The sequence below is a fragment of the Aquarana catesbeiana genome, linkage group LG12, assembly GCF_042186555.1.
Source record: "Aquarana catesbeiana isolate 2022-GZ linkage group LG12, ASM4218655v1, whole genome shotgun sequence".
NCBI lineage: Eukaryota > Metazoa > Chordata > Amphibia > Anura > Ranidae > Aquarana > Aquarana catesbeiana.
This window is the reverse complement of record NC_133335.1, coordinates 226,124,292-226,137,757: the sequence shown is the minus strand read 5'-3', so window position 1 is coordinate 226,137,757 and position 13,466 is coordinate 226,124,292. Positions and strand designations below refer to the sequence as shown.

The 13,466-nt window shown below is 44.6% G+C and overlaps 1 protein-coding gene across 3 annotated transcripts in view; it reads right to left on the bottom strand.

Annotated features, from left to right (window-relative positions):
• SPAG9 (sperm associated antigen 9) overlaps positions 1-13,466 on the bottom strand; it is a 114,763-nt gene that overhangs the window by 61,343 nt on the left and 39,954 nt on the right. For 2 of the 3 annotated variants that reach the window (XM_073606807.1, XM_073606808.1), the window contains exon 4: positions 6,976-7,070. In XM_073606807.1, coding sequence (XP_073462908.1) covers positions 6,976-7,070 — 95 coding nt within the window. Of the gene's footprint in view, positions 1-3,248; positions 3,582-6,975; positions 7,071-13,466 lie in introns of those variants that run through there. The other variant, XM_073606810.1, reaches the window with a different exon arrangement.

The following is a 13,466-nucleotide window of genomic DNA, read 5'->3' as shown; positions in this document are numbered from 1 at the left end:
CGACGAGAGAGACTGACAGCGGCTCGACGAGAGAGACTGACAGCGGCTCGACGAGAGAGACTGACAGCGGCTCGACGAGAGAGACTGACAGCGGCAGTGGCTCGACAAGAGAAACTGACAGTGGCAGTGGCTCGACGAGAGAGACCGACAGTGGCAGTGGCTCGACGAGAGAGAACGACAGCGGCAGTGGCTCGACGAGAGAGAACGACAGCGGCAGTGGCTCGACGAGAGAGAACGACAGCGGCAGTGGCTCGACGAGAGAGACCGACAGCGGCAGTGGCTCGACGAGAGAGACCGACAGCGGCAGTGGCTCGACGAGAGAGACCGACAGCGGCAGTGGCTCGACGAGAGAGACCGACAGCGGCAGTGGCTCGACGAGAGAGACCGACAGCGGCAGTGGCTCGACGAGAGAGACCGACAGCGGCAGTGGCTCGACGAGAGAGACCGACAGCGGCAGTGGCTCGACGAGAGAGACCGACAGCGGCAGTGGCTCGACGAGAGAGACCGACAGCGGCAGTGGCTCGACAAGAGAAACTGACAGCGGCAGTGGCTCGACGAGAGAGACCGACAGCGGCAGTGGCTCGACGAGAGAGAACGACAGCGGCAGTGGCTCGACGAGAGAGAACGACAGCGGCAGTGGCTCGACGAGAGAGAACGACAGCGGCAGTGGCTCGACGAGAGAGAACGACAGCGGCAGTGGCTCGACGAGAGAGAACGACAGCGGCAGTGGCTCGACGAGAGAGAACGACAGCGGCAGTGGCTCGACGAGAGAGAACGACAGCGGCAGTGGCTCGACGAGAGAGACCGACAGCGGCAGTGGCTCGACGAGAGAGACCGACAGCGGCAGTGGCTCGACGAGAGAGACCGACAGCGGCAGTGGCTCGACGAGAGAGACCGACAGCGGCAGTGGCTCGACGAGAGAGACCGACAGCGGCAGTGGCTCGACGAGAGAGACCGACAGCGGCAGTGGCTCGACGAGAGAGACCGACAGCGGCAGTGGCTCGACGAGAGAGACCGACAGCGGCAGTGGCTCGACGAGAGAGACCGACAGCGGCAGTGGCTCGACGAGAGAGACCGACAGCAGCAGTGGCTCGACGAGAGAGACCGACAGCGGCAGTGGCTCGACGAGAGTGACCGACAGCGGCAGTGGCTCGACGAGAGTGACCGACAGCGGCAGTGGCTCGACGAGGGAGACCGACAGCGGCAGTGGCTCGACGAGGGAGACCGACAGCGGCAGTGGCTCGACGAGGGAGACCGATAGCGGCAGTGGCTCAACGAGAGAGACCGACAGCGGCAGTGACTCGATGAAGCACTGAACGGTACTTACGTTTAGGGCAGTATGCAGACTGCTTGCGTTCTGGACATTGGATGCATACTGTCCTAAATGTTAGTACCGCTAGGTGCACCGTCCATATCCAGCCACAGCAGCTTTTAGCCTTTCAGTTTGACAGGTTGCTGACAGGAAGGCTGCACATGTGCCCTCTGCCTGCAAGTAAATGCCCATAGCAAGCATACCAACTTGAAAAGAGGTAACTGTTTTTGCTGGGCTGGGCTACAGCATGTCACAATGTTAAAGCGGTATTAAACCCAAAAGCAAACATTATATTGCAGCTTACCAAATTCTTACATGTGATGGCTGCATTTGTTTTCTTTTAGGCTTTTTTCGCCCTTCTATTTTTATCTGGTGATCTAGTTCGTAAGTCTGTTGTTTTTCAAAAGCACAAGCTCTCCAGCAGAATGAATTAGTTTACAGGGATTAGACAAACCATTTAAAAATTACAGGGGCGCTCACAATGATGAGCTTTTTTAGTATTCATGTAAACCCTTTATCCCAAAAAGGAAAAAAAAAAAAAAAAAAAAAAAAAACTTTACTATAACTGATTATAAAGTGTGAGCTGGGGTTTGGCTTCAATTTGCTTGTGTATTTAAATCTACTAATAAATGTAACAATCCCTCCCACTAAACTGACATCGCTGTGTTCTACTGTGCACCTTCATCTAGAATGGAAGCACTCTAATACAGGAGGTGTGTTACAGGCCAGATCACCAGGTGAAAACAGAGAGGGGAGCCTAAAAAGGAAAACGAATGCAAACACCAGATCCAACGCTTGGCAAGCTGGTTTTACGTTTAATACCGATTTAAGGCAAAGCACAAACAATGAAAACCAAAAAAATACCAAACTACATGTAAACTAATCATTATAAATACGCCACAACGGCATCAAAAACATATTAGACTGCATTCAAACCGACCGTCCTCAGATATAATCCCAGTGTATGATATTAGACATATTACACTGAAGTCAAAGAAAATACACTAAACTCCACTAGATTGTAAGCTCTGGGGAGCAGGGCCCTCCTACCCTCTAGTATTGATTTGTATTCTGTGTTGTCTCCCAAGCACTGCAAAAACTGCTGGGTTTATAGAAATCCTGAATATTCAAAATATAAACAATAATATTACATAATAATAATAATAATAATAATAATAATAATAATATCAAATATATAAATAATTATAAAATATAATTAATATGAAAAATATAAATTAAATAAAAAAATATTATAAAATATACACATAATATAAAATATATAAATAAAATAAAAGGATAATATAAAATATAAAATAATAATAATCACAATAAGGCAAAACAGCGTCACATAGACAGGCCAGAAATTCCGAAAACAAAGCAACAATAAACAGTTATAAATACAGTTAAATACAGTTAGCAGAAATCACAGAGCGCAGGAAGCAGAGTGACTGGCTGCAAGCGCAGAGACGGCGGTAATAAGCTTTAGCCGTGCCAAACGTCAGTCATCCCGAGCGATGCTCTTCGCACAGACGCAGGACGCGCAGTCACTGGAGAAAGTTGCAGCAGTATCAAGCTCAAGGTCAGTCAACATCGTGGATCCGGTAACGTACGACCGACCTCCTTATCGTTTCACCACCCTCACTGCGGCAACCTTAAAACTTTGGATGAGTCTGGCCCTTAAGGGCCGAGCTGGACAACTCCATCACAGCAGCATTTAAAAGGACATTTTTTTTTCTCCTTCCTCTGCATTAAATGCAAAAAAGCAATAAAAAACTAAATCAAGCAAATAGGTACAAATACGCAGGACATACACGCACAAATACAGAAAGCGGCTATCTGTACACTTGGCAGGGTGATCAACCAAACCACATAAAAACAATGAAGTCAGGGCGGCTGGGCCTGAGCAATCCCTGGGAGGCGAAGGGTTAATAAGTACCTGAGGATCCTGGGGAGGCTCTCCGTCAGGGCCGGCAGGCCAGCAGAAAAGGAGAAATGCACGAGCAGCAGGACAGACAGAGACACCAGGATGGCAGAATTAATGACCACCGCCCCGCCAACAAAGCCAAACACAAAGAGTAGCATGCATCTGGGACTCATGGCTCTGCGCTGGCATGGTGGCAGGCCTGGGGATCAAGGGTGCCGCACGTCTAACGAGGGGGTCCGCCGGCTGAGCTCAGGGTCTGTCATTCAGCTGGTGCCACAAAAGCAATGCCATAGCCCATTGCTGCGTGTGTGCTCCTGCAGCAGACTCCGAGCGATGACATCATCCCTCCCCCCCCCCACCTCCTCCTCCACCGGCTCTCCCGGGGAAAGGGATGAAGATGCTCTGTATTGAGCTGCAGCCAATCAATGCGTGTTATCCATCTGGGGACTCCTGCACAGGGGAGGGAAGAGGCAGCCGCTGCTGGATGCTGACAATCCGTGCACAACACAGACAGAGCACACGGTACACGGACCAGGCCGATCTGACAAGGTGACGCCACCAGAAGAGGCGACGTGCAAAGTACAGCAAGCCGCAGCAACCAGATTTCACCCTAGATCAGTGACCAAACAGTGACAAATGACGACTGCTTGGGATGGCGTAAAGAGGGAGGGGGGGTCACCACACTCCTCACTCACACATGAAACAATTAGATCGCTCCACCGCATTAATAAGATTGGATACAATATAAAATTTAATGACAAGCATTTCATTTTTGGCCTGTACATTTTTCGGCAAGATCACCATTGCAGAAATGTTGCGCATTGCATTAAGGAGGCCCAATGAAAGTAAAGCAAATGGGCTGTCAACACACCAAAACATTCCCGAAAATCGTATGTGGCACAATGGTTGCAGCGCACAATGTTAGGGTTTTAGGCCTTATTTCACATGGGTGGTTGTTAAGCCACTATAGTAAAATAATGCCACCCCCTCTGTAAAAATAACATTGTGTCCCTGTGCCGGTGTTGTATAAAAAAAAAAAAAATGCCGATTAATCCTTATATCAGAGCGTCTCCCGTCACTCACGTGACTCCTCGGCTCTCTCCTCTCCCCGTCTGATAGCTATAGCAGGAGGGGCCGGGCACTGACGCCGATGTCACCCAGGATGGAGAGCGAGGAGAGAGAGCCGAGGAGTCACGTGAGCGCCAGGAGATGCTCTAATATAAATGTATAATCTGCCCCCCCCCCCCTTTTTTTTTTTTTTTTTTTTTTTTACAGCACAGGGACACAATGTTATTTAAAGCGCTTGTATACCCTCATTTGTAAGTTTTACCTACAGGTAAGCCTACAATAAGGCTTACCTGTAGGTAAAATTTATATCTCCTAAACCTGTACTGTTTAGGAGATATTCACTTTGCATGCATGCAAAGTGAGTATGCTGTGCATACTAGCTCATTATGCCTTTGCCTTACAGGGTTTTTTTTTTTTCTTTTAGATGTGCGAGTATACAACCGCTTTAACAGCATGCTTACACTTTAGATATGATTGCAGCAGGAGGTGAGGATCCTGGAGTGGACGGAGCTGACAGAAAGGGAGAAAATGGGCAGAGCAGAGAGGAGAGCTGCGGATGATAGAGGCATGTAAACTGACCACGGTGTCAGGGCTCAGCAGCCATGATAAACCGTAGTCAGTATACAGGGGGAGGGCAGAATCAACCAGGTTTTTTAGGTGATAGAAGGGGCCAAATTACACAGCACAAGCACTTGTGCATGTTACGCATGCTTTAAGGGAACAGGATCTTTTTTTTAAAATTAGGGTAACAAACACTTTAAGCGTACACCCACATGAGGCCGCGTTTGCTCGCATGGGAATGCACAGGTGTTTTCCTTGCATCCACATGAAGTCAAGAGCATTCATGTCAATTGGGACACTGCCCCCAATTTTGCCATCTGTGTGGGTGTGTGCCACCGAGTTCAGAGACACTCACCTGCAGGTATGTCAAATTGAGACCAGCGGCTCCCAATTGACATGAATGAGATTGCCTGCACTGAACACCTATGCATTCCCATGTGGGCAAAAATGGCTTTATGCAGGTGTACATTTAAAATATACCTAAAAAAAAAAAAAAAAAGTTTTGCCTTTTAAGTTTTGGACAGAGCAGAGAGGGATTAGAACACCTGTCAAGTTTTTATTGCCGTCTGTGTCTTTGTTAGGGAGATTCGCCCTCTCTATTTGTCCTGTTTACCGCTATCATCAAAAGAGAAAGTAAAAAAAAAAAAAAAAAAAAAAAATCCCAAATTTTGGGTTGTCACCAGAACAGTAGTAGGAAACCTTCCAATGGAGACACTAGTTCTGGTGACAACCAGTGATTCCCTCTCACTTCCTGTTTTGGCTATGGGACAGGAAGTGAAGGGAAATATCCCGAATATGAAACAGATGGCAAAAAAAAAAGACCTGACGGGGGTTATAATAGTTCCCTTACTCCATCTAAAATTCTAAAATTAAAAAAAGAAAAGTTCTTCCTCTAGTTCTAAGTTAGCCCTGGTTCACATTGGTGCTGCATTGAAATTGCACTACTTCAGAGCGATTTCAAAGCCACAAATCCATGCGATTTGCACTGCCGATTTCATTGTGGCTTGTAACTTAATTTAACAGAAGTCTATGCAAGTCGCAATGAAATTGGAAAAAAAAGTAGTGCAGGAACCGTTTTCATAAATCACTGCGACATGAGTTGAGGTGTTCTGAACGGTTCAAATTCCGGCAATGGGGTGCGTCATGCGATCTGGAATGATCAAATTATGCCTATGTGAACGAGGCAATAGGCTCCATTCACACGCTGCGATCTGGAATCGTGTGGCAAATCGCTGCACAATGTGTGATGCACGTTTGGGCGCCATTATCTTTTATTGGCAGCACAAGCACAATGTGATTCTGCGGCAAATGTCGAGCGGCAAACCACGCCTTTACAAATCTCACAAGAAAGGAGCAGAAGCTTCTTTTCGGACGACAAATGCTCATAAGGCAACCCATGAAGTGAAAGGGGCCGCACTATGTGCGACACACAAAAGCATGTGCAAATCGATCAACCAAAATCGCAAGTGAAAACGCTTGTTCACCCTACATCAATAGCTTATTCTCGCTGTACAGTCTGCAGGTCCAGAACAAGAACTTGGTCCTAATTCACTAACTAGCAAAGATGCACATACAAATAGAAACAAATAAAAACGAACAGGATAAAGAAACAACAAAATTCAATATATTAGAAATGAAAAATAAAACAAGGAAAAAACAGGTAACCAAAAAACCAAAAGGGGAAAATAAATATTTTAACAAATATAATATTTTTTATATATATATATATATATATATATATATATATATATATATATATATATATATATATATACATACATACATACATACATACACATACACGCACACACACGTTAATATACAAAAGTACAAGAGAATGCTAGCAAACAACTAATAACAACAATAATAATATTAATACAACTAGTAGGTGACAGTGGAAGGGACGGCGTTCTGGAGAGGAAAGGGTGCTTCACGCCGCCTGGCTCCCAACACATTCCAGTCCTGCCTGCAGCTTTTCTGAATCAGCCCCAGCATTGTTATAGGATTTAAATACAATGGCGGTATTCTCTGCCATGGACAAAAGCGGCCTGGGGGTGGGAGGCACACCCCTCCCCCTACCACTTCTCTATTAAACTCGCACTGATCTCACCTAATTCTGTTTTGCATGGAGGATTCCAGTTGATCGGACGACATCAGCTGCTGCAGTTTGGTGCGTTCCAGGTGTTCCATGTAATTATGGATCATCTATTGAAAAATAAAAGATAATTGTTTAATATTTATGGACATTCTCCCCCCCCCCAAAGTGCACAAGTATTTAAAGGGTTCATCCACCCAAAAGTGGCATTTCATTGTAGGTGGAGTTTGTGGGGTTTCATGAATTTGGCTGACTCCAATGGCAAGATTCCCTCCAACACTGATCCTGGCTCTTTAACGACCACCTTAGGGCCTTCTAATTCCTTCTGTTACATTGTTCAGAATATAAAATAAATGCATTCAGCAGGGATGGTGGGAACCCCTCATAACTTGAACTTGAAGTTTCTTTCCATGAGTAATCGGGGCTGCCCGAGAGTGGAGTGGTGGAGTCCACAGATCACTTTCTACTTCAATGCCCTTTTAATATAGAGGTGTACAAGAGGGTTGTGAGGGCTCTGAGTATACCCTTCCTCCCCCATATGAGTTATGCAGAGTGGGTGTATGGGGCATTCCAGACTCGTCGGGATTATGATTTGGAAACACTTTTTTTTAGTTAGTCTAGTAGTCCGTTATTTCACGTGGAGTGCACGGTGTCAGGTATCCTTACGGAGTAAAATTCTCCCTGTCGAAGTGGTGGTGCAGGACATTCTGGGTGAGGTTGGGAAGATTCGGGGTCTTGAGAAAGGCAGGTGGCAGCAGGAGGCCTGGATAAGGGCGTGGAGGAATATCAGGACTCTGTAGCTGCTGCCTGTTGACCTCGGGGGGGGGGGCGCGGCTTTTCTTTGTATTCTTGATTTGTATGGTGGGAACCCTTCATAATGGGCACAGCGGGTGTACAGACCCGGGAACTCAGCACAGGGATGGTGAGAACCCCTCATAATGGGCACAGCGGGTGTACAGACCTGGAAACTCAGCACAGGGATGGTGGGAACCTCTTATAATGGGCAGGATTGCAGAGCTGGGATCTCAAATTATACATCACAGGTATGCTGCTCTTCATATGTCTGTGTGATATTACTTTTATTCTAAACAGGTATAAAAATAAAATCATGGGCGGAAACTTGTAAATTCATGTACCGGCAGAATCATGCGCCCTGCACTCCTGAAAAACAATCTCACCAAACTGACAGCTGTTAAATTGGCTTCAAATTATGACATGGTATTAGGTTTTGCCTCCATAGTACAGCAAGTCTGCAAATTAGTTATTAGTGAAACATTGACTTAAAATGACTGTACATATTTGATTTCTGGGATAAAAAAAAAAGAACAGTGAAAAATTTGTGCTGTTCACATTGTCATTTTCCATCATTCTGGATTTAAGGTCACAAATTCTCTACCTTAACAAGGAGGAACAATACTCACAGGCAAAGGATACAGGAAACCAAAATTATTCCAATCTTTGCAGAAATCAAACAGACTGGAGATGATGGCTGATGTTACACCCCCCCTCAGATGCGGCCTCCGTTCGATTTTCTCCATCTCTTCTGGATAATCTTAAGTCAAGTCTGCATTCACCCCTTAGCGTCACATTTTTGAGCGCTTTTCGGGAGTTTTTGAGCATTTTTGTACACTGTTTTTAAAGCGTTTTTTGAGCTTTGGCGTTTTTTATTAGCCAATAGAAAAAAAAAATCATCTATTTCATCAGATGTTATATTTTCCAGCTTTTTCACTTGCCTTTATTATTATCTATTAATGTTTTTACTGTTTTTTTGTAAGGGGCTAAGGGTTAGGGGTTAAAGGGTATGGTTAGGGCATAATTTATTTGTTTATTTACTTATGATTATTATTATTTATTTTGTTGGGTTAGGATTAAGGTAAGGGGTTAATTTATTATTAATTTATTATGTTAGGTTTGGGGGTAGGATTAGGAGATAAAATCAGTGTTAGGATTAGTGGTTAATATTAGTGTTAGGGATTTTTTTTTATTATTATTTATTAAATGATTATTTATGCATTTTATTATTTTAAGGAATTATTATAAATTTAAAAAGTGACAATAAACCCTTTTCTTTTATTATTATTAAAACAACAACAAGCATGTCATACTTACCTGTTGTGTGCAATGCTTTTGCACAGAGCAGCCCTGATCCTCTTCTTCTAGGGTCCCCCGTCGGCACTCCAGGCCCCTCCTCTTCAGCGAGTACCCCCATGGAATACTGCTTTCCATGGGGGCACCTGTCCGGATTCGCATCTAATGACACAGAGCAGGCAGCTCAGCCCCGCCCCCCCACATCACAGCATTTGATTGACAGCAGCAGGCACCAATGGCTCCCAATGCTATTAACCTGCCCAATGAGGAGGGATCACAGCGGCGAGAGACGCTGCTCTTGTGCACATTAATGGATTGGATGGGCTCAAGTAAGGAAAAGGGAGGGGAGGGTCTGGGGGGCAGCTGAAGCAGTAAAGGTTTTTCACCTTAAGCAAACCATAAGATGAAAAACCTTAAAAAGTATAACTAAAGACAAAACTTTTTTTAGTTTTGGATAGCGTGGAGAGGGATTAGAACCCCTGTCAAGTATTTTTGTTATTTGAAGTAGATTCGCCCTCTCTATTGGTCCTGTTTACCTTTATCATTGAAAGTGAAAGTAAAAGAGATTACCCAAATTTTGGGTTGTCCCCAGAAAAGTAATAGAGGGAAAATCTTCCACTGGGGGTCCCCTAGAAATCCCCTCAATTTACAGGGATTTCCTCTCACTTCCTGTTTGGCTATGGGACAGGAAGTGAAGGGAAATCTCCGCAATGGGACACAGATGGCGAAAAAAAAAAAAAAGTGTGACAGGGGTTATAACCCTCTCTTGCTCTATCCAAAACAAAACAAAAATAAAGTTTTCCCTATAGTTCTACTTTAAAGGGGTTGTAAAGGCAGAAGGTTTTTTTTATCTTAATGCATTAAAAGCCTGCTGTGTGTAGCAGCTCTAACACTTACCTGAGGACCCTCTCTGTCCAGCGATGTCCACGAGTGTTTCAGCCGTACAATGTTCTCCTTCCTGATTGGCTGACACACAGCAGCGGCCCCATTGGCTCCCGCTGCTGTCAATCAAAGTCAGCTAACCAATCAGGGGAGACGTGGCAGGGCCAGGGCTCCGTGTCTGAATGGACACAGGGAACTGTGACTCATCTCGGGTGCCCCCATAGCAAGCTGCTTGCTGTGGGGGGCACTGAACAGGAGAGGGAGGGGCCAGGAGAACAGGAGAGGGAGGGGCCAGGAGAACAGGAGAGGGAGGGGCCAGGAGAACAGGAGAGGGAGGGGCCAGGAGAACAGGAGAGGGAGGGGCCAAGAGCACCAAAGAGGAACCTGAGAAGGAGGAGGATCCAGGCTACTGTGCAAAAATACTGTAACAGAGGAGACAAGTATAATATGTTTGTTTGTTATTTTTATAGGGGGAAAAAAAAAAAAAACAGTCTTTACAAACTTTAGAAGGTTAAGGTATAATTTATTTATTTATTTTGTCTTGTTAGAATTAGGGGCTATTTATTCATTTTTATTTTTTTTTCTTCTTTCCTTCTTTTTCCTTTTAGCTTTCTTGTTATCAGCTCTGTAAAGCCGTGTGGCAAAATTTTGGTAGGATGCCAATAGGAGACAGTAAAATCTCCCCAACTATGCTATATACTTGATTGCTATACTTCAGTGATGTTTACTGAGTCAGGAACACTGATTTTATTGGATTTTGCATCTTTGTTGTGATTATTTTATGACGGTTATTTGAACATGAACGTCTGTATGTTGATTTAAACTTGTAAAAAAACATTGAAATGAGAATTTAGAGGTTAGTATTAGGGTAAGGGGTCAATTTTATTTTAATTATTTATGACCATTATTATAACCATCTTATTTCTTTATTAAACATTATGATTTATTTATATTTAAATTGCTGCATTTGAGCAGAAAAATGCTCAAAAACGTGTGTCAAAACGCTCAAATCAAGTGTTTTCATGCATTTCTATGAAACAAAAAAAGGTTTCAAAAACGCACCAATCTGCTTGATTCGAACTACTTGTAGTGGAGATGTGAACCATCTCCATAGAGAATAATGGATTTTTTTTCTCCAGCGTTGTGGAGCTTCAAGCTACAAAACGCTGAGGTGTGATTGGGGCCTAAGGACCTGGTAATTTGCCTCGTCTACAGAGGCGGCTATGTGAGGCTGGTCACAAGACAACCAATCAGATCCTAAAATCAGCACAGTACAGTCTGTGCCATCAAGATGTACATTTCTCTTCATTATCTGTATTTATTTGGCTGTGTAGCGAGTGCCAACAAGTGCGGAGATAAAATCAACCACCACCACCACCCTGGACGTACTGTGTACATCCGAAGTCTGAAGGGTTTAAAAAAAGTTCACAGCTGCAAAAGCAACCATGAGCTTGTTACCGTTTTCTTCTGCCCCCTACTGTCCAACTCTTGTAGTGCGCCCCCAATTACCCTCTCTAGTGACCCCAGGATGCTGAGCCGGAGGAGAACAGGGAACATCCCTTTTCCAATCTCCTCTGCTGTGTATGAAGCTGGAAGCCCTCCGCTCTGAGCTTTAGCCACTTCAGAGCTGTCAGAATCCAGGCTGAAAAAAAAAAAAAAAAAAAAATCGGTGCACAGTCGCTAAACCGGCTGCAGTGGAGTCATAAGCGGTCCAATAGACTGTTTCTATAAAGAATACCTGTCACCTTCCCAATGCCATCAAATAGGGCCTTGTGAAAGCAATAAAAAAAAAAAAAAGCAACCCCATCACACGGTGCACGCCCGCAAATGCAAACGCACACACAGGGTGTACGCACAGTAATTGGACCACACATTATATAATCGGCGTGAAAGCAATTAATCTAGGGCCAATATTTACAGTGTACTGGAAACTGATGAGATGTAAAACCATTTGAAGTGAAGAGGACCACCATTTTTTGCAGTTTTGAGGGCGGAAAGAAGTTTGGATGGTTGGACAGATCTGGTATCCATCTACTCTACACTACCTCATATTTTATTTTGTACAAAAAAAAGGGGGGGCGGGGGGGAAATAATTTGTGCTTGTGTGCAATAAAATTCATTTTTTAGGTGTATTTTTTCCTGAAAATATAGGATTTGATAAACTGTTGTGTACATAAATTAATTTTATTTTAAATTGGTCTCAGCAGGGAGGAAAGTCTAGGCAATATGCAAAACATGCCCCCCGCCCCCCAACCGTATATGCAATGCAGGGGACCCTGTGCTACTGACAGTATCCCATGATGCTCAACTACACTGCAGAGTGCATAAGCATCATGGGAAATGTAGTTCCAGAAATATGGGGTGCCAAGGTTCGCCATCACTGCACTATAAGCTCACAAAGCTGGAATCAGACATTTTCGGCAGCCCTTCAGATGAGAACAGCCCTTAGTGCCAGAACAGCGGGAGCAAATTTTTTAAGGGTCGGCGGTGTGGCGTGATTGACGATGGATTTACAAAGGGGAACACTTTTTAGTTTTCTAATAAAGTAATTGTCAAAAAACTCTCTGTTTTCATCACTTTGACACTTTTGATAAATGGGTAGGGTACTACTATGGGGGAGCAGGATCTGGGGGGCTGCCAGATTCCGATAATCCCCCCGCCGGTAGACCCCCACAACCATCGGCCAGGGTTGGGGGATAAGGCCTTGTCCCCATCAACATGGGGACAGGGTGCTTTGGGGTCGGCAAAGCACCCACACATGTTGAGGGCATGTGACCTGGCATGGTTCAGGAGGGGGGTACGCTCGTTCGTCCCCCTCTTTCCTGACCCGCGTGGCTGCATGCTCGGATAAGGGTCTGGTATGGATTTTGGGGGGGAACCCACACTAGTGTTTTTTTTATTATGGTGTGGGGTTTTCCTTAAAAATCCATGGACTGGGGGAGGTACCAATATGTTTTTATTTTGTTTTTTCATTATATATATATATATATATATATATATATATATATATATATATATATATATATATATATATATATATATAAAAATTTACATTCTGCTGACAGCTGACGAGTCATCCATTGTTCAGGATGCGGTGGTTGGCTTCCATGCCAGCTCCTTAGCAACCAGCTCAATGCGGCAAATTACCACATTAAATAATGTGATAATTACCGCTAAATTAAACAACTGATTTACCGCATGCGTTATTTTACTGCATTTTATTTCCGGTTATTTAACTCTTAGTGAATTGACTGCAAGGTGCCAAGATAGTGTAATATGCCATCCCCAGCACCCCTTCAGTCGAGAATGGTCCTTAATGCATAGGTGCACAACCTGTAGCCTGCCAGCTGTTGCCGAACTACAAGTCCCACCATGCCTCTGCCTTTGGGAGTCAGTCATTCTTGTAACCGTCAGCCTTGCAATGCCTCATGAGACTTGTAGTTCCAAGAACAGCTGGAGGGCCACAGGTTGAGTATCCCTGCCTTAGTGCCAGAATTGAAGAATATGGCATCCCCAGGACCCCTTCAGGTGTGCCA